Source organism: Enoplosus armatus, chromosome 21, assembly GCF_043641665.1.
Source record: "Enoplosus armatus isolate fEnoArm2 chromosome 21, fEnoArm2.hap1, whole genome shotgun sequence".
NCBI lineage: Eukaryota > Metazoa > Chordata > Actinopteri > Centrarchiformes > Enoplosidae > Enoplosus > Enoplosus armatus.
Genome location: NC_092200.1, coordinates 11,566,583 through 11,589,605, shown reverse-complemented (window position 1 = coordinate 11,589,605; position 23,023 = coordinate 11,566,583). Strand labels below are relative to the sequence as shown.

The window sequence follows — 23,023 nt, the reverse complement described above, 5'->3', positions numbered from 1 at the left end:
TTATTTCCAAACAGTTACAGTCTATTTAGCATCAAATCAATGCCTTTTCTTTGCAATCATCCACGCCAACGGTGGACTAATAGCTATTTCCAAAATAATGTTTCGGGCTTCTCCAGCCTCAAGCTCGACACTTGTGCAAGCTGTAAATCACTGTTCCAAATGACACGACTCCACCCGGAGAGGGAGTAATTCATGTTAAAACCAGATTTAAGCCCTTTTAATGCGCTAATGAAAAGTGCTGTATTTATATGTAGCTGGTAGACGGCAATGTTGTGACATCAGGCCCATCTGTGACTCAGTCTAAACCCCTAATGAGAATATTACTGAGCCCCAGGCAGAGACACACGCTGAGAGAGGAGAGTGTGGGGGAAGACGTGATCGATGCAAACCTTGCCACCTCTTTTGACTGCCATCATCCCTTTCCCTCCTCCTCCTCCTCCTCCTCCTCCTCCTCCTCGCTGTCTCTCCTGCTCCCACTCCTCCACCCTCCTGTCTCATACACCAGCGCTCGGGGCAGCGGGTCTAACTCAATACACCATCCAGCAAAAATCAATGGAAGACAAAAAGAGACGGAGCTGCGGGAATGAGGGGAAGAAATAAGGCCAAGTGGAGGGGCAACACATTTTTGGACAGCTTTGTCATGCTCTGCAATCTTGTCCACCCCCACCCTTAACACACAGGCAGAAGATTCAAAATGCTCCACCGACACACCTGCATCTCTGTCTTTTTGCTATCTTCTTTGAAACATTGCACTCTAAATATCACAACAAAGGTACTAAATCACACCCAAAGACCTGTGTTTTTAGGAAGACATTAATGGCAATGCCACATATGGACCCTTAAGAAGACACATTACAGTCATATGTGTACATATGATGCATATTCGCTTATCTAATATCCCCAGCTCACAACTGATTTTGCTGTGAATACATCACAGAGACTGACTCACACACTCCAGCGTTATAGTATTTCTAATACCCCACCCTTGCTGCCCAGACTGATAGAGCTTAATAATCATTCAATGGTGAGTCGGGCACTAGAACAACTCCCAAGGCTTTGGACAGACAGACATGCATGTATAAACAACGTTAACAGCCACACACACACACACACACACATTCTGTAACAAATTCAAATACAACCAGCTGTAGCGTGTTCCCCTGCCTCTTCTGCTCCTCAGATGGTTTTCTCTTGCTCTCTAAATCATAAATGTTCGCTCTCTTCTTCTCTCTGAAACCCTGATTTCTAGTTTGTGAGCAGGGATGATATTTGGGGATTCAAAACAAGCAGATGGAAACAAAAAAACAACAAAGATTTCTCACAAGAAATTGTTGAAAAAAAAACCCTGATACATGAATGATTATTCATCTTCCCTTCCCTGCTGTGTCTATATCTTTTTCCAGCAGCAGTGTATATATTTTCTTTTCACCTCACCACACACATTTCCCTCAATTTCCTTCCCTCTTCTACCCCCCCCTTCCACTACCGTCTGCCTTGATGGCCCCGTCTTCTCCCTCATTTTCTCCCAGGAATGTTAACAAGGCAGGGAAACTAAAGCTGAAAGCAATTATTTTCCATTGGATATTAATATAAGAGTCCAAAACATAAACCAAACAAAATCCTAAAAACACCCATCCTTGCAGCGCTGACTCCATCAAAGTCCTGCGTTCCCTCTCATTCATTCACTTTTTCCCCTCACACATCTGTCTCCTTCAGTGCCCATATTCCATCAACACTCCTCCTCTCTTAATCCCTTCTTTTTCCTCCATAAATGCCCGCTATTCATTTAACTCCATCCCAGTTTCCCCTCAACTTCAGTGTTCTCCAATTTACAATGCACAGCTCCTCTTGTATCCCTCGTCCCCATTCATCCTTCTGTCATTACTCTACATCTCTCGCGTCTCTGTCGCCGGTGTGTATGTGAATGTGTGTGAAAACACTAACCTGCCCTTCTGGCATGCAGAGCAGAGCCAGGCTTTGTCCCTCTTGTTGTAGGTGCAGCAGGTCTTGCAGACGTTGTACTGGCAGTCCAGGCACTGGCGCTTGGGGTTGAGCAGGAAGGTGAAGGGCGCGCAGCAGCGGATACAGCAGTGCTCGTTGAAGCGGTGCTGCTTGGAGAGGATGGAGCATCTGCTGCCTTCCTCCGCCAGCTCCTGTTTCATCTCACTGAAATCGAGAGAGAGAGAGAGAGAGAGAGAGAGAGAGAGAGAGAGAGAGAGAGAGAGGACAGGAGGGGGAGGGGGAAGAGAGAGAGCGAGAGGGTGGTGAGAATCTGGTCCAGAGGTAGAACGTGAAAACGGAGAAAGACGGCGATGCAGAATAATTGGAGATGCTGTGGTAAATTAAAAATTAAAAGGGGGGAGGGCAGAAGGGGTCATGGGTTTGGTGAAAACACTTCCCCACTCCCCGTTTCTCCCCCCTCTCCCCCCCCCTCTCTCTGTCTTACACTGATTCTGAGGAATTAACGTGATGGCTGACATTTCAATTTGGGAGGACCTGTCATGCCTTGTTTGCCCACATCAGTCAAAACACAGCTGAGGGGAGCAGGGCATGCACGTCTTCTGCATCCTCAAACAAAAATAAAAAGCATCGTATCTTTGTTAATTAAGGCGTGGACAGCACTACGAGCATGAGGATGATGATAGGAAATTGGCATAAATAGTGCAGAGTTGAAGGTTCCCTTGCTGGTGATGTTCAGCACACAGCATTAATGAAAAAAGCCTCCACAGTCAGACTGGAGAACTGTTTGGGCTTCAGTCCAAAAAATTACAGTTTCAAACTACAGCAGTGAAGGAGCAATAAAGAGCAGCACAGTCTCGCTAATCTTAACGCCGCAGAGAATTGTTCAGACTAATGAACTATTAGGATTATAGACTGAAATACTTGACCAAAGCTTGTTTGAAAATAAAAGGAAATCCAAAGCCACAGCTGATATTGGCATTGCAACAGCTGCAACTAATTCACTGATATTTTGCTCATTACAGAACATTAAAGTTACCAAGTAAATGTTGATATTCAACGACTGATAAAAAGAAAAGAGAGACTGGATAATATAAGTTGTTAATCAGTGTTTTAACCAGCAAAGCAGCCTCGCTATCCGAGGCCTGTACTCGACTGCTCACATAAATTATGTACATGGGTTTTTCCTCTGTAGGATTTGTGCTGACTGAGCAATGCACCATAGGCAGAGGCTACAATAAATTATGTAATGTTTTACATTCATATCATAAACATTTTATCATGAGTATATATTGCACTTGTGTCAATTATATTTAAGATAATAATACACAATGAGGAGGGGGGGCTTAAGTAACACGTTTAACCATGTTTACCCTATCATCCGTCAGTTGTCATTAGGCGTGAATGGAGGCCGAGATGCAGAGATAGAGCTGCTGCTGCTGCTGGCAAGGTGTGAAAGTGGGTTCAGCTCAGATGGGTGGTGAGTAAATTATTTAAGCTGCTCTTCTATACACTACACGCAGCCAGGTTACAGCGTACACTGCTCTCACTGATCCTGCACACACACACACAACTACTGTACAAAGCAGATGCCATGTTCAGTATATGCTAACAGATATGTGCAAAATATAGAAAACAAAAACATCCTTTATACCAAGAAAACAATCCATGTGTCTGAACACATGTGAAACACACATCAATCACAAACAAAAAACACCCAAAAGAGGCACCCCGACCTCAACGAAGCCACCAAGTCAAACGTGGAAGAATTAAGTGTATAGCAAAACTGAGTGCTGAAGGCAGCATATTGTGGATTTCCTGTGTGTAATATGTGTACGTGTGTCAGTGGGGGCATTGCAATCTCCCACTTCCCTAAGTTATTAACGCTGCTCCTCAAGCGGAGCCTCTGCTGCCTCACTGATTGCTTTTCATATGCATCATTAGAAGCCGCATATTAACAAGATGAACAAACCATTTCATATACAGTGTCATATGAGAATCGGCGGCAGGGGGGGTGGGGTGGGGTTGGGGGTGTTGAAGGGCAGTGGTAGGCACATGTATCCTGTAGATACTGATCAAAGGGAGGTTTTGTATTCTGCATACACATGCAAGGTCACAGCTGCTGGGAAATGTCAGCCCCCAATCGAATTAAAACAATTTAAAGAAACCTCCAAGCAGCATGAAAGAGACTCTTCCTGTCTGAGCTGTAGCATCTGGTTAACAAAACATACACACCCCAAAACAGAGTACACCAAATATACGCAGCAGACATTTATAGATCTCAATAACTGGAAGAAGCAGTCTGGAAATCATTTCCTTCAGTTCTGATTAAGATCAGGTTTCATTTTGCCTCTCTGTGTCTGTGATATGGGTTTAATGAACAGCTCAGTTATGGCGGCTAGCTCCGGCCGTTTAATTAAATGAGTGTGCGAATATACACATATATCCAAGGACAGGGGAGGGGGGTCGTCATGCCTGGCGTCCCTTCGCATTAACTCACATCTCTGCTAATGAGACGGAAACCTGTGCTCATCTAGCAGCCATGACAGTAGATACATGTGGGTCATCCAGGTGCCAGTAAGGTACAATTAGCTCCTAATAAATAACAGGAGTCACTCTTTATTAGCAAAGTACCCTTTTCAGTTACAGAAAGTTGTAATGTTAACTTATAGTTAAGCTACTAATTCTTACCGTTCAACATTCAAATAGACAGAGTTAATTGATTTTGGACCCCCCCCCTCTGTCACACACACACACACACACACACATACACGGTGTTGGCTTAAGGCACCTTTCCTGTCAAGTGATTTCATTTAATATTGAAGTTAAACTCATTAACATTCACACTTTCATCTTCAAGTCGAGGCAAAGCCACACATTTTTATTAATTCATTAAGGTCGGTCATTCAATTAAATACAGCTTGTTCAATATACGCATTTCAATTCTGTCATAATAGTTTGGTAATGGTCAACTTCAAGGTCGCAATGGTTATTTACATCATTGATTCATCTGCTAATTATTTTCTGGATAAATCAATGAATTGTTTTGAAACACAAAAAGCCCATTATAGCCTCCTAGAGAACAAGGTGACATCTTCACAATGTGTTCTAGGAGGCTATAATGGGCGTTAAAAAAAAACCTGATACATGAATGATTATTCATGTTCCCTTCCGTGCTGTGCCTGTCTTTTTCCAGCAGCAGTGTATATATTTTGTCTGACCAACAGTCCAAGACCCAAAGAAATGCAGCAAATCATCACATTGTAAAAGCTGTAAACAGAGAATGAAACATTACTGAAACGGTTAATTCATTATCAAAGATTAATGCAGATTAATTTTCTTGTGGATTAACGAACTAGTTTCGGTTATAGTCACCCACAAGCTACATTTGACCAGTTCAACACCTAATCGATATCTCTGCTCCTGTGGGCAGCGACTACAGGTTTGAAGCAAGGAAATTGTTATTTCAATGGAACTGTATTGGGACTCCGTTCATTTCTGCAGTTTGGACAAAGAGAGAAAGTGAAGACGATGAAAAAAACTTGTGACTAACCACAGATGAAAGCCAATTTGCTCTCTGCTGCATCTGCTAAATGCTTCACAAGAACACAGAGCAAGGTTAACTCCAGACAAAAGCAGCCATTCAGCTATGAACATCAGAAATGCACGTGCCCACTGCAATCTGTTCAGTGAGTTAACATCCCGCCTCATAGAATCTAACATGCTCATTAGACAATTAATTATGCAAGCTTGATCCATCGTCGCAGCTCTGGACAAATTAAGAACAACAACAAAGTTCTTTAGATGCTGAAAGTTTACAAGAAACCAAAGTCTTACATTGATTATGCAAATGTGTCGAGGGTACAGTGGGTTTAAGAGGAGAACAGAGCACACAAGGCTGAATACCAATTCATTTTGTAACTTAAAATCAGGGCAGCAGAATGGTATGTGGATTTAACGAGATGCAGTGTGTTTCAGACAGCCTGTCACTACTGGCAAATATTATTTGTGCTGAACATCTATTAACTCGGTTCTCTCTCATCTTTCATTTTCCATGAAAGTCTGCCCCGCTTCTCCTCTCTCTCGCTCTCGCTCTCTCTGCTAGCGATCTATTAACACAGTTATTTTTCAGAGTCCCCTCATTTCTACGGCTCCTTACGTCCCATTTCTCTTTCAGCCAACAGACAGGCTTAAGTTTCCGGGTGAAGCTGAATTAATGTTATGGCCATATTTGTAATCAAGGTAACGGCGTTTGGAGGTCCAGCGGCAGCCTGGCCACAAAACAAAAACAATTGCATTTTTTTTAGGTTATGTATCGCCCTCTCAGCAGCTGTTCTCCTCCTCAGCGCAGTGCTTAAGAGTTACACCTCTCAACACTGATGCACTGCTGACCAATAGCAATGTGATGAATCAGCTTAGGTGCAAAGTAAACACTATTGTGTTTAGAATACGTAATGTTATGCTAATGTGTTTGTATTTATAGATACCAATTCATCTCCTGGTCACGTAATTATTTATTTAATGTCATAAGAGAGGGTGGGGGTAACATATGGTACTGAGTAAATTAATTTATTTAAACTAGACAACCATAAAACAAAGCTCAAATTACAAGAATGCTAAAACAACACCAATATGATGTATGTGGTGATTTATTAGAAAACATTTCCATTCCTGAAGCACTGGCAGCATCTCTGAAAAAGTGATGAGAAAAGAGCATGAGAATATTCATCACTAAGTAAACAAGGCCGTCACAACAGAAATCAGTAGCCATATTATGACTATGGGAAAAAGATAGATATTTAGATATTGCTGGGGATGCAATTAGCTGAATATGTAAGAAAAGAATGAGCAATGAGCATCAGAATAACAATCAGAACAGTTAAACTTTTTAAGCATCTTCAACATCTAATTCTTAAGGCATAATACTGTATACCTTTATGTTTCATGACGCATAAAATAACCCCGGAGAGACCTCCATGCATAAGGAATGGGAAGTAATTATTGAACAAATAGTGAGGGGCTATTAAAATCTGAAATGGCATAAATTGAACCCTGTTTCACAGCACACAGGGTGGTGTTAAAGCTTTTCATGATGCACATGGATTTTTACATATGTCGGGATATGTATTAATGCACACTAGAGGACATAACAGCACATAAACACTGAATATACAATACCCAGGTGCAGAGAATGTCACTTTGCAATTTACAGTATGACTTTCTGAATGTAGAGCCACTACAATTAAGATGAAAAAAAAAAAAAGGAGATAGTGTACTGGAGAAAAGAGAGGGAGCCATGTTGGAGTAATGTTAAAGCCAGTGTTGGTATAGCCGAGGAGAGGATCTTGGAGAAAGTGAATTTACAATTTAGCTGAGAGTCTTTGATCCGCCTGCTGGAGCGGAAACCCAACAACACCAGCATCTACTGTTCACCATTACACCAGTAAATCATACAGGCATGGAGCAGAGAGATGTGGGAGCACACCTGGCTGATGCAAGTGTTAGATTGAGTGTGTGTTTCTATTGATCTGGGTCGATGTGCATTTTCAAGTGTACAGTAGCTAAATGCACTTGGTAATTGTGAATTGATTGAGGGCTTTCCAAGTGCTTAAGGTGCTTTTAATTGAAAGTAGGCAATTTCAAGTGTGAAGATGTTGCTTTCCTGTTCCTGTGTGTGTGTGTGTGTGTGTGTGTGTGTGTGTGTGTGTGTGTGTGTCTGTATCTAGGGATCCTTTCCTGCAGTCATTTGACCTGAAGCGACATATTAACACACTGTGTTGTGTGTGTGTGCCTGTGAGAGTGTGTTATGTGTGTGTGTGTGCATGCATTTCTATCTTTGTAAGCTGTGTGCTGTTAGAGCTGGAAAAAATTCTTATCTCCTCCGGGGTGGAAAAAAAAAAGCAGTAAGAACAGGAGCAAATTTTGGATCAATCGAAGTGCAAAATTTGCATTTGGACCCCGACTGGGTGAAGCCGAGTTACCCAGTTCACCCAACGTGAATGCCAGCTCCAAGGGAGAGCAGAGAGAACCACTGTGGACAATCTCAATGGTCTGTCTCCTCTGCAATGCAGTGGCAGACTGGCACGTGGGTCATAAATTTCAAGCTAGAGGGTTTCTGGCGTTCGGGTGTTGGGATTGTCGGCAAGCTGTTGATTAAGGTGCAGATGTGGGGAGGCTGGTGAGATGAAATCATATTGCCTGTAGGTGGAGAGGGGGCATTCCTATCATCTGCAAGGATATATTTATCACTGTAAAACATTTAAAGTGACAAATGAATAATCCACTGATCGATTAGGCAGCCCTGAAGCATTTGAATGACAGGCTAAGGAAGATAAAGTTACCCCAAAAGTCTACAGTTACGGCAAGATGATGATGTGTGCTAAAATTCCTTTCAGACTGCACAGTACAACTTCATTGACTGCAACAGCACTCTCATCCAAGAGAGATTTGATAAATAGCAGTTCCGGCCAACTCCAGAAAATCAGTGTAAGTATATATCTGACAACAGTGGAGAGTTTTTAGCTGAGATTCAGCAAACAAGGTCATTTTCTCTGACCAGTAAAATCAAGGGCTGAGTGACTTGAAGTGATGGAGATTTAATCCCCGCAGCCTGTCATCTTCCTCCAAACTCTCCTGGTTGACACCTGGAGGACTCTGCCATTAACTCCTGCAGGTTACTCAGTCCAAACACAGTGGGGCTGTGGAGTTGATTTCACTTTTATTGCAATGTCACGACTACTTAAAGATTAAAAAACATCCAAAAATATATTCATCAGCAAAAACACAAAGTTATGTCAAAGACAACATTTACTTCCTGAAACCTCACAGGCAGTAGGAAGCAAAGAGACAGAATTTCCTTTCAGCAGTCTGTAAATGAATTACGGCTAGCCTATGGTCTTTATACTTTTATATTTTTCACTGTGACAAAAGGGAAAGAAAGTAAAAAATGTCCTCAATGTGCAAATGGAGTTTCCATCAAGTACAAGAGAATTAATGATAAGGAAACAGACCCAAAATAGCATTATGTAATAAAGAGAAAATGAATAAAAGGCGTAGGTGCAATGATGACAGCGGTTCTGTCGAGGATAAACATCAATGCTGAACACAATATATTACAGAGGCATGGAAGAATTAGCAGGGAGCACGCTAATGTAAAACACTAATAATTTTATTGTTGTATTGTTAAATTGTAATTTAACAAGGCTAAGAGTCAACAGCTATGCTAGCAGCTCTGTGAGACTGCAGAGGTGCTTTGAGCTAAATGCTAACATGCTAACAATGACAAGGCTAACATGCTGACGTTAAGCAGGTTTAATCTTAACCATGTTCACCATCTTAGTTTAGTGTATTAGCATATTGACATTTGCTAACATGACTAACAACGCTAGCATGGCTAAAAAGTGGCTGTAACCACGTTTTGGTTCCTCAACTCTCACTCTGAACATTATTTATATATTTGACTGTGGTAAAAACCTAGTTTTAAACACTGAGCTCAAACTTTTTTGTATTTTTGAGAGGAATGAGGCTAATTTATACAACATGCATTATTAATCATGTTCATTTTTCTGTGGTGGCCTTGGTGTGGTTTATTCATCCACTGCATGAGTAAAGACGAAACACAGACTCGCTCTCTTTTCTCTCTCTGCTCTTCGCTTCTCCCTCTCTCTCATCTTCAATATCAAATAACAAGCGCAGTGGATGCTTTTTATGCACAATATGTCTTTTCTTTCTTTTAGGTAGCGTATGAGAAGCTCAAGGTGACCACAACAGGGCTGACGTGATGCTGCTGCCGTTGTTGCTTTCCCTTCCTCTCTCTTTCTCTCTCACTTGAAATGGTACTGAAATAGTTCATAAACCTACACACACACACACACACACTCAGATCTCACATAATGTCACAGCAAGAATAAATCCCAGAGGTATTCAGTTCCCTAAATGTCAGAACATCCACCTTCTTGTGGGTGACAGTCTACTGCTGGTGCTGGTCCTATGGATATGATGATTATACATAACATATAACATATTCTTAGCTGTTCTGGCTTGTATATCTGGGATCCTAAAAACTGTGTGTGCATATGTTTGTGCTTGAACACCTTGCACAGTACCTGAGAAGTTCCTCCTACAGAGCCTCAGAATGGAAACACCCACCTCCTTCTCCTGAACCCCCCTGGTAAGTTTTCCCACAGGGACTCATTCTTGCAGCCTCACCAAACACACATAAAGACCTGCTCCATCTCTCCACATACATCACATCAATCCTGCAGGCTTTCCAGCCCGTTGAGCTAAGAGACATGTTAGTAAACACTATGGGAAAAAAAGGACACATGCAGGCATGTATGCATGAATGGATGAACACAGACATGCACACATATAAAAGACACATGGGGACGTAGACTATTCTGTGAGTGATGGAGGCATGTAAAGATGAAGGAAGTGCTTCCGATCTATAGGTCCAGCTGAGACTCAATACCAACCCAACAAAATGACTATTAATTGTTCCAATCAATTCAGTTCACTTCATTAACATGATTTACTGTAACTACAGTCATATATGTCATTCACAACACTGTCTTAAACTCATTAACCTGCAGATCATCTTCTCACAGGTGATGCATTAGATCTGCAGAGATTTTCATGGCACTCGCTGCTGCATTAGTATAATCGGATTTTAATTTAAACAGTTGGCGCCCACACTCACTTTTGGCTCTTACAGTAAGTGCATACATAGAGTAATAACGTTACTAAAGCATATGCATGTACTAAGAGTGTTAATATTGACATGGCCAAATGCATTTTTAATGTTGAGTTTACCCACAGCTTTACAGGCCAAGTCGGAGCAATTATTAGAGGCTATATGCAGGAGAAGAATCAATTACACACAGCTTCCAGGCAGATTATCACACTACCACTGGTTTAAGATAATGTCACGTTCACTATTAACTCTCTACAGTCTTTTTTTCAACCTCATTCTTCGTTCAGATTCCTAAACCTTCTTCCCTTTTCTTTCCTCACCTCTTTTCTTCTGCCCTTCCATTATTTCTCCTTACTTGAGAACAATTTGTGACTTTTTGATGCCTTTTAAACATGTGCTACCATCCATCCAAGCCTGTAAGTGCATAAAATTGTGCGTTACACACTCCAGCTATGGGCTCTATACGTCGGCACTACTCAGCCTCCTTATCCCTCCTCTTCCCCCCATCACCTCTCCTCTCTGTGAACCCCGGAGCTAAAATGAAGCCTCAGGATAATGGGAAGACTTCTCTCTGAACCAACTTTGGCTGGTGACGATTATCCAATAGGCCAATAATGAGCCCTCACTTTGGGAAACAATCCAAGTCAAATGTGTGCTCTGCTGATAACGGTTTCCAATCAGAACGGCCTGCCTGCGTGGCAACTATGTGAGAAAATGAGAGAGAGATAAAGAGCAGGAGAAAAATAACATGCATAGACAATTTACTGCAAACTCAGCAAGGTGAGAGATAATTCAGAAGTGAAGGAATTCAGTCATTTTGCATTCTGGTATTATTGTTTGACCATCCTATTACTCATTATTGACCGATTAAATTCAAGGAGAGGAATACGGATTTAATTTGACCATCCTTTCTCTGCAACGGGCATAATCGTTTTCCAGAAAATTGAAACTGGAGCAGAAGATTTCCATGTGTCAAGAGAGAAGATGGGCAAAACAGGACAGCAAAGCTACTTTTTATGACAAAGTTCAAAATACTGAATTTCATACCTCAGATACAAAATGTCAGATACATAAGCACACACAGCCGACAAAGACAAACGGAGGTCATAATCAAAAAAGGCTACTTTTGGAGTATATATTCAGTGTGCAGGTATATTTTTCAGACTTTTCCTACACCTCCTTTAATCCACACCTCAATGTCCTTCTCTTCATCAAAACACTCCACTGCTCCATCACGCCACTTCTCCTTCCTTTCATCCCTTCATCCCATCTCTCCAGCTACATCCCAGATTAGCAGCTGTAGCCCTCACAAGCCACAGTAACAGGCGCAGATTGTTCTTTCCTCTGCTGAATAATCTCTATTCACATAGGAAAATCCAACCCAATGAGCCAAGAATGCTGCTTAAGCATCAACCACACCGAGAGATACCAAGTGAGGAAGAAAAGGGGGGGGGGGGGCAGCTACTGAACACACATCTAACACCAGTGCCTCCATCAAGGGAGGGGGGTGAACTGTTTGTAGTGAATGGGAGAGTCAATCTGTTGTTAGGCTGCCACAAGGGAATAATGGCAGTCTACAATATGCCGCAAATATGCTACAGCTTGTTTCATATAAATGTGTCATATAGAGTGAGGCACCAGCTACAGTTATACCTGTAAAGTTGAACAATGATCTTCTATCTCGCTACTCAGTGATAATGTTAGCAGCAACTGTACCACACAATATTGCTGTGTGGTGCATATATGCTGGGTGTGAGAGGATGTGCCGCTGTATGTTAAGAGGAGGCCTGGGATAGCCGCCAGGGGAACGAGAGGCTATTTCTGTGGCAACAAAGAAGCGGAGCTGCACAAGAGGTTCGCTCACTGAATTCCCCTGTGATGAGAAAGGAGAGCTGCATTGCATGCGGGGAAAAATAAAGAGGAATGAACAAGGATAAGACAGACAGAGAGGAATAATTAGGGCCGAACCAAGAAGAAGAGAGGAGGGAGTTATTTTTGGGAGATGCCAATTCAATTACAGGGGACAGGGGTTTGGCTGTGGCTCTGACATAATGGGGGCTCCGGGCTCTCGTACTGACCGGGACTCCAGATCCCTATTAGACTCTGAGGGGGCCTGACTGGCAGCCATAGCCCACCTGCTGTAACTGTGTGTGTGTGTGTGTGTGTGTGTGTGTTGAGGCAGAGTATTGTCTTTGTGGATCCATGACACATTTGACACTTGTCACATTACACCACACACCCACACTGATATCCACACACACACACACACACACATCAAATCAATCCGTTACACACTCTGGCAACAGCAGGAAGAGGGCATGTGGACTCCATACACACGAATGTCGAGACAGAACACACACATACACAGCTGCAGTGTGACTGATGGTTCTGTGACACCCACCACCGTGCTTCATTGTCAGGCCCACGGAGAGCAGCAGTTTGTCAGAGGTGATTTGGGGAGAGAGAAGGCAGAATATGGTATTGAATGTAGAAGAAAAAGCTATTGATTGCAGCCGGAGAAAGGAGGGCATTTTGTAACTGCACAGCACTTTTGATTTGAGCACCAGAACGATCGCTAATGACAAAGAGCAGGGAGGCTGCACATTTCAAAATGCTAAGTGCATTTTGAATGAGTGCCTCCGTTAAACAGTAAATCCAGTGATAATACGCCTGCAAATAAGTGATTTATAAAGTAGGTAAAAAGGAACAAACAGAATGGTCAAATGATAATGACTGATAATGTCCATGTGGCCCTGTTTGCTGACGGATCAGCGTTGATAACGAACCAACAAGCCTAATGCACTTCCCACGACTGACAGACATGCATATTGGCTTTATGATAATACAGTGCAGGTGGCAAATCAACAGTCAACAAGACAGAGACACTCTGTGCCTAACAGTGCATGTCAGGCAACTTGCTGCTGGCCATTCACACTTGCAATACACAGAGGTGGAAAAAGCAACATGAAAATGTCTTTATTCCCCTTTTCTATGTATCCACAAGGAAAAAATAAAACAACACAGTCCCTGGATCTGTTTCAGTGGCTCAGTCAAACCTGAACCAACAGCACATGCTGCATACACACAGATGGAGGAGCTCATATTTCCAAAATATAAGAACTATAATGCACATCTTAACACAAAGGAGTGAATTTAAATTAGAATACAACTAAATCAGATTATAACACTGATGTTTATGAGAGGCCAAACTAGTGTGCAGGCATTATCTAATAAAGTTTGCATTCAAAAACTCGTATTTTCTCATCATACTCATTTTGCATTCTATTGAAATGGTTTTAACCCCATAACAAAGCTTTCTTATAATGGCTGCTGTGAGCTGCAGTGAACTCTATGATGTTCAAGCGTCCTTAAACAACCCAATAGAACCACTCATAAATACAATTACCTCAACACACACACACACACATAATACTCTATATATGATATCTGGACAGCTTACACCACAGGGAGTCCAGACCACACTGTGGTCTTGTTCTTTCAAACCACACACATTCATTTCCACAGTGGTTATTATTTCCTGAGGCACTCTCGCTGATAAAAGCTTTTTTTTTCATCTTAGGTGGAAGTGTGCATGTGTGTAATCTTGAAGTTACACAAAAATGTACACAGAGGCACTCGTGTTCAACCAAACCAAAACATATGCTCACACGCGCACTAAATACTCTGCAGCAAACAATCGCACAAGTCAGGCATCTGGGATTTAGGGAAAGAGAGAGAGGGAGAGCGACTGCGAAGGGAGAAAGGCTTTATAGAGAGAAAATCACATCACTATGTCCTTGCTTCGGTCACCTTCGCTTTCTTGTAGCAGTTGAGTTAGAGGGAAAGAGAGAGAGAAAAAAGTGAGTGGAGGAAAGAGATTTATCACAGCTGGACAGGTGTAGCTGAGGCAGAGGTTGAATGACCAGGACTACCTGGGAGATTACTGCAACATGAAAGGAGACTTAAAAGTGTTTCACTTCAGCAATTACTGCAATTTAACTCACTGTTTACCCCTCAGAGTGTAGCCAGGAGGAGCTGCTGCCAAAACATGTACACAGATACGCTGAGACAGAGAGACACACACACACGCAATCATGCATCCTAGCATGCGCGCCACATAGTTCTCAGCACACACTCTGCAGCTGTACAAGCCACATAGAATAACAATGATATTGAATTCAGCTGGAGGCAAAAAATGGCTCATCCATTACAGGATGGTCCGAGCAGTCAGAAAGCCATTTCTCATGGCATTCAGCTACGAAGGCATAAACGCCTGTCAGCTTATAGCACGAGTCATCAATGACGTGCAGTCAGGGTAGGACGAGAAGGCAGTGCTTATAATCAGACTAAAATAAGTATACTACTATCTATTCTACACATTTAGATGTTCAGTTTGTAATAGTGTTATCATCAAAATAAGATAATATGAGAAAGGCAGAATAGCAGAAAGGACATAAATGTGCTCTTTCATCCTCTGTTCGACAATACATGTCAAAATTTATGCGTTAATGTGTTCCCACATTAAGGATATTTGTCAGTCTGGGTTTTTAGTCTATTTTGACTTGACCTCGGCTGTGCTGGGTCTTGGACTTGACTGCAGCTCTGGATCTAGGGTGTCCCTGGCCAGTCATCTCTTCAATAACTCAATTCAATGAAGTAACAAACCCCAGAGACAACCATGACAAGGACTGACACAGCCCTGACACTCCATCTATTCCCCTCCATTGGTAACCTGACATTGACTCATAGTTCACACTGTGGCTTAAAGGCCTTAAAGAGCAGAGAGACAGCTCCTTGTACATAGGTGTCCCAGTGAGTGTGTGTGTTTACAAGAGATGAGAGAGCAGGCAAACCAAAAAACAAGAAGGTGACACTTTCACCACCACTGACATTACAAAACAAGGTGAAAAGATCACACACACACACACACACACACACACACACACACACACACACACACACACACACACACACACACACACACACACACACACACACACACACACAGGGGAACAGGTAGTGCAGTAGCAGCTGATACTACGGTGTGTGTTAGTCAGTCGAATGATATACAGCAAGTTTTCAGAATGCTATAAAATGTCCTTAGATGTAATGAAAATGCAATAAAAACTGTAAATGTAATTAAGTGCAGTCTACTTTATGTTATATGTGTAATGTATTTTAATTGGTGTAATAACATTCCTTTAAGATTCCTTTTATTACATTCTAAGTTAAAAGTTAGCTACACCTTTTACGAAGTAATAATTCCTGGTCAATGCAGTAATGTGATGTTGTTACCTTATCTGACGATTCATTATATTATTACGTTTTATTAAATAGTTTGACCAATTAAAGTGAAATATCTGAGACAGTTATTACATTAACCAGCCGTAATGTTATCAGTTGCAGCACAGCGACACGCTCTACCTCTTCCCAGAATCACAACTATGTAATTTATCTCTCTCATGCACACTCTCACACTCCATTCACACTGATATGGCACGTCTCTTGAACACTCGGTTGAGATCCAACGCTGGCAGATCAGAGACTTGGCAGGCAGTCTGCATGCAAGGGCACGCTGTGTGTTTACTTCACCATCAGTGAGTGTCAACCTTCACAACCCCAACTCTCGACTGAACAGACAGCCTCGATGGCAGCCATTTATCTCCCCATCTGATTGCCGTCAGCTGTCTCCCACTGCCAAGGAACGGGCTGCCTTCAAAAAGGGCAAAATACCACCAACTGATTATGAACTGTAATGTAAACAGCTTTTCTAAAAGCAGAGGAAAGTTTATAAAGGGCAAAAAAATGACACCAAGGAGCTACAGACTACAGTGTATATTGCAGGGTTTTGCTTTTAATTATGACAGATGATGGAACGACATCACAAATTCAAAGTGTTTATTCCTGAGAGGAAATATTCTAACATGCATTAGCAAATTAACATTTTGATAGTGACTCTGTGGAAGTGTCAACTGTGGTTCAGGACCAACAGGGAGTTTGGGATAGGGCAAGTGATAATTGCATATTTTCCTTATTGTCATCAAATCCCATGACAAACCAACAATGAGTTAGTCTGTCTCTCAGTACCTTTCCCGGCCTGTCTGCGGCTCTCAGCCCCATTTATTCCTACTGAAGACAAATCTTTAAAAAAAAAAGTTCTCAAATATATACTTTCATTTTGGAAAAAGTCAAATAATTTCCTAAAACAGCTAGGCACTGTAGTTTTTAGTTAGTGTGACTCAAACAGGAGTAAATTTTGCTTTTGATGGGGACTATTTTCAGCCGCTGATTTAGTGAAATAGTGAGTATTTCCTAAGTATGTGGGATTAACTAAAAATAAAATACAGTGCCCATTTTGATTGCAAAGAAGGAAAATGACACCCAGTGTAACAGTGTGGCTCATTGATTGGATTTTAAAAGTTTTTGGACAACAATGAAGGTTTTGGTCTATTCATTGGAATTGTGGACAGTAAGAAATCACCTAATCAACTTATCCTTTACACAAAACTCAGCTGCAGCTTTTAGCCTCTTTTAACTCATTATTATATCTTACCAACCCAAACATACAATTTAGTCTTAATGTCTTCACCAACCAGGCAAGCAATGATTTCCAGCAAAGAAGCTCAGACAGGCCAGGTGTAAATTACCTGCCTAACATTAAACACTAAAGAGCCAATGTAAATGTAAACTGATGGCTAACGTTGGTAAATTAGATGAAGAATCTCATCAAGCAGGCTAAAGACCCAGGTATTACTTTCAGAAGCTCATGAGGTGCCCCCCAGTGGTCAAAACTCACCTAGTGTTGCTTTAAACACTAATTGCGTAAAAAGTAAATTTATGATTGAAAAGCTACACAAGAATATAGCTGTGTGAAAACATAAGAAACACAAAACAAAGCTAAATGTCAGGAAACAACAGCAATGAGAGAAAAAAACACAGAAAGCTGTTAGCGACTTCAAACAGTGTGTATCAATTCTAGCCTCTAATAATTCAGCTGTGTCTGAAGATGACCTTCGAAAGTGACAACAAAGCCTTTTCCCATTTATTATGACCCGGCCTCGGAGGGGGAAAGCGTTAGAAGACAACACAGCTCGTAAACAGACAGTAACTAACAGTACGCCTCTTTATCTACTAGCTGCATTTAATGATTGTAACTTCATTAAAAACTGCTTAATTATTGCCCAGAGGAAGGGGAAGACAGTTCCACATCCACAGAAAGTTCTGGCACTATTTGTCCTCGCACCCATTTTAGCCACAAAGAGCGTGTAGCCAACACAGTAGCAAGTGTATGTACCTCTAACAGGAGGCATAAGAATATATAACTACAATATATGAAATAAGAATAAAATAATACAATAAGTAAAATTTTAGGTCTGAAAATCAAAAGTACATGTACCGTACCTTAGTTGTTTCTGCTGCCTCTACAACTTTATTGTCGTTTCAACCAAACATAAGAGTCAATCATTAAACCTATAGCTGCTGCTTTATCTCACTAAAGTGGATCTGACACGTGACCTGTATGTTCCTAATTTGCAGGATAAATAAATCTTCATTAAAAAGCTCAAGACACTACAGTAGATTGAAAGTGTGCGTAAGAGTGTGGTTCTCTCACACTCCCCACACATGTACATGACAAATTGTTCCCCCGGGCATCTTGTAGATGTTAATGAGGATTAACCTGGCTGGCATAGGCACAGGCTGAGAGAATTATGGGCCACCGCCAAGGGAAAGTTCAAAATGGATTTAGATACAGTGTATAGATCATGGGTTCTGATTTATCCTGCCAGAAATGGCCTCAAAAATGGACGTGACTGCAGATAATTCAAGCTCTTATCAGCCATTTAAAATGCAGTCAACTACTTAGCAAGTAAAATCATTGAGCGTCCTTTCCTGCCTTCAATCTCTCTGTAACGTGATATCCTACTAACAATTCATGGTTAAAGGAACAGATTTTCAGACATTTTCAGAAATAGGATTATTTGCTTTCTTGCCAGGAGTTTGATGAGAAGATCAATGCCACTCTCTGGTCTGTCCTTTGAGTACAATGCTAGAGCCAGGTGGTGATTAGCTTAGCTTAGCAGGGGTAAACTGCTAGCATGGCTCTGTCCAAAGTAAAACATTTTTTTAAATTGAATTCAAATTAAAGATGTGTTACTTAGTTGACGTATTTTTGAGCTTTGGACAGAGTTGTTTCCCCCTGCTTCCGGTCTTTATGCCAAGCTAATAATCCCTTGCATGTAGCATTACATTTAGCAGACAAAATGTTGGTTAAAGAAAGAGATCATCATTAGATTAAATATCATTAGCTTATTAGCTTTCTTGAGTTAGCTAAGATTCATACCATTCTCATGTCCATCTGTTAAGTATAAATCTGGAGCAAGGAAGTGATTAGCTTAGCTATAGAATAAAGAAGGGGAAACAGCTAGCTTGGCTTTGACCAAAGTGAAAAAATATTTGAATTTCTGGCAGGTGTATTTATGAACTTTGAAAGCAGCAGAGAAACAGCTCTGTCCAGTCTTTATGCTAAGCTAAGCTAATTGCTTCCTGGCTTCTAGCTTTATACTTAATGGACAGACCTGGGAGTGGTGCCAATCTTCTCATCTAACTCTTGGCAAGAAAGCCTTTATTTGTGCAACATGGCTCCCCCACTTATAACCCACTATGTTGCACTGGTCTGAACATACTGGGGTGGGATGGGGTCTTTTGTGTCCTTAAAAGTATCAGTGTGATGACAGGTGGTGATGAGAGGACAACACTGCCTCGAGCCACAGACACACTGCAGACAGACAGAGGATGACAGACATCGATGACAGGGGACAATCTACAGGAGACAGCAAGAGACGGTGGGACGGGCTGAAAGCGAGATGAAAGAAAGTAGACGGAGAACGACAGGGAAGGGGAAGGAGTGAATGATAGTGAGGGTAAACAGAGGGGGAGGAACAGTGGATTGGAGCAAACAAACAGGGATTTCCAGATGAAAGTGGGTAGAGAGCAGAGACAAAAACGGATTAGCATTTGGAAAGACTGCGTTTGTGTGTGTCTGTGTGTGCGCAACACACATGGATGAGTCATCGCTGGACTCGTGGTGATTGCTTCCAGTCAGTACAGAGAAATAGCTCGACAATTGTGATCCAAAAAATGTACTGCATCACATATATTTTTAGGATTCACAACTGGGGGTAATGTTTTAATGCTTTTCAGTACACTCACATATACCCTCCCCCAACACATTGCCTTTATCATTAACAAAACTGCACATGTGCATCATTCTGCATACATCTGTTTGTGTATCAGCAGACATGTGCACTCACAGTTGGGATGATATGCAGAGATGAGCATCAATGCCCAGTGGCTTAATGCTGAACAAATCCTTATCTAGACATTAATCCCTACATTAAGACAGGCTTAGCTGCTGCGCAATGATACCTTGCTGGGTATGAGCATGTCGAGTATAATTTCAGGTTGATGAGAAGACAGAAATTTCAATTTCAACAAGCAATTTCAATGCGAGACATCTGCAAAATTCCTCATCCAATATCTGGAGGATAATATGTCCATTCTTTGAGATAATCGTGGTTATATATATATATGTGTATATATATATATATATATATATATATATATATATATATATACATATGCGGTGTAGTCTTCATTTGGACAGGTAATGCAATAATGAAATAGCGGTTCATCGTGTCTCTGTGGTGATGCGTTCATACGTGTAAGCCATGCTGATGACTCTTAATCCTAAATCTCCAGATAGATGAAAACGAAGCCAATGTCATTAGCAGGTGCCACCGTTGTTATGGCAACAGGAAATGACTGACAAGGTGGCATAAGTGAGAGTCGGAGATGGAGTGAGGGTAATTAAGGAGCACGCCTGTCAAACGACACACATAGACACACACTGACTTGGATTTTCTGGTCTTGGTCCAATGTATTTGGGTTTTCCTCTCATTTCCAATCTCTCAATATCACTTTCATTCTGTCTCGTGTTTTTTTTTTCCACACACACACACACACACACACACACACACAGTCCTACACACAAACACTCAGTAGGCCTGAAACTCCACACAGTGGTGGGCAGTATTACTCTATGAATCACTGCTGCTACTGCAGCTACACTTGTGTCCCACACAGTTCGATTCACACACAGCTACAGGCCCCATAACCCTCTCTACAGCCACCTCTGAGCCTGCACACCCCTCACACCTCTACACCAAACTGTGAGATCCAAATTTACACTGGCCTCTCACCACACCAACAAGGACCATTGCTAAAGTGCAAACAGTTTTCTTTTTTTGGATTAATGAGGGAAAAATGAAAGGAACATTTTGACATTTTGGGAAATACACTTGCTGAGAGTGAGATGAGAAGATACAATGTCTGTTAGCTAGCTACAGCCAGCAGCCAGTAAGCTTAGTTTAGCCTAAAGACTAAAAACAAGGTGAAACAGCTAGCCTGGCTCTGTCCAAAAGTAACAAACCAGCACCTCTAAAACTCACTAATTAACACGTCATATCACAGATTAAAGGGCGATTCAATATATCACAACCATGGTACTTGTTAAACTTGAGACAGATTTAAAAAAGAATGGTTAAAATCAAAGCAGCAGAGGCTGAGATATCTTGACTTATGGGTCAAGCTCCAAAAACAGTGGATCCTACAAGTACCAAAATCCAAGGCAATAGTGTTTTTCATTACACTCTCTCTCTGCCTGCAAAATGCACATCTTTCAAACTCCATGTGCCCACTTTATAACATGTGTAATATGCAATTTCTTCAGAATCTGAAATATTTGTGCAGTAGTTTGCTAGAAATATTTGACTTCTCCTTGACATTGTGACAAAGCACAAATAAAGCTGAAACACCAAACTATACTGTAGCTTACGACAGCCCTAGGCTGTAAAAAAGGTTATAACATGCTATCATAATGCAAGTCACTATCGAGGTATTGCAGGATATGTGGGGCCCCAGGGAGCCTGTGGTAAACAGAATGTGTGCCACCGCAGCTGCCAGCGAGTACAAAACAATAAAGTATCCGCAGTTAGCCCAAACTGAGTCCTTAAAATATGACCGTAATATAGGAATAAGATTTCAGAGGGCAACACAGACTTCAATAGGTGCTAGGAGAGATCAGGAAGGACAGGAGGTGAAGAGGAAGGGCAGGGAGCGTGGACAAATGTTGAGGTGTCAAGAGTCTATGGATGGACAACTTTATTATGCATTTTCTCTGTGCATCTCCTCATATTTTTTGCACAAGCGCGAAGTGTTTAATAGTCAGTGCTGCAGTTAGCATCATGTCTTCACCTGCAGTGTTTGTTTTCTCGTTTGAGAGTGTTACGCCCTTGACCGTTCTGTAAATCACTTGAATGTTCTGCAAACCCCTTTTCTTATTAAAATTACTTCATAAATATATCCAACTTGAACGTAGAGCACGTTAGGATAATAAAGTGTCACTAATACAAAGTAGGGCCATAAATTGCAGCGCCCCGCAATCTGAGCTGCTACAGCAAGATTTCTTTCAGGTGGAGAGTGTAACTTTGCTCAGTGTTACTTTGAGAACTGGCTCGATGAAATTACAACTTCAGTCTTCCTGTCATGTAGGGACTAAAAAACAAGACTGTGATTCATAATTTATTAAATAATGACTCTGCTGCACAGACCCCTTGGCTCTGCCAGAGGTAAAAAGAGGTAAAGATGAAACATTCATTTTCACAGATTTTACATAATTTACTTTTTACGGATTCAAATTTATATTTTACATTTACCTGTCATTAAGTAATATTGTTTGTTAATGATTCATTTCGTGTATTTATACGTTTCATCTAGGCTTGGTTTTATAGTATGCACGGTTATAAAAACTAGCTCTACAATAAGGCAAAGTAGAGGTGAAAGAGACAAGATATAGTGGAGAAAAGGTGTCACTGCTGCATCCACCATTCCAATGACTAACTGCACAAACCGGCCTGCAAGACACAATCAATATGTGCCTTTTTGTCTCCACACAACGGGTTTCAGTGTTTAAGGAAACAACCAGGAAACTGGCACTTTCAGATACCTTGTGTTCATCCAAAGCTGTGTTTGTACAAAATATTAAAACCTACTCTTCCACGAAACTGTTGGAGTGGTGACTCCTCACTAAAACTCCCATGCCTTATTGATTTTAATCTTTTGGTTTAAAAGGAAGGTTAAGAAGGAAGCTCTCAGTTTTGAGAAACAAGACACAGACTGTAGGCTTGTGCCAGAACACCTCCAACACCACTGGTACCAACTTTTAAATAGCTTTTAAAACACTATGAGAAAGATAAGATTTGCCTTCCACTCAAATTTAAAGTTGACTTTTACATTAAAGCAGTAATCATTTAT

The 23,023-nt window shown here is 41.4% G+C and overlaps 1 protein-coding gene across 1 annotated transcript in view; it reads right to left on the bottom strand.

The window, feature by feature from the left end:
• The window catches only part of myripb (myosin VIIA and Rab interacting protein b), a 90,219-nt gene that overhangs the window by 47,875 nt on the left and 19,321 nt on the right, over window positions 1-23,023 (bottom strand). Inside the window, exon 2 of the mRNA XM_070928352.1 lies at window positions 1,945-2,166. Within this exon, the coding sequence (XP_070784453.1) occupies window positions 1,945-2,166 (222 nt within the window). The remainder of the gene's footprint in view (window positions 1-1,944; window positions 2,167-23,023) is intronic.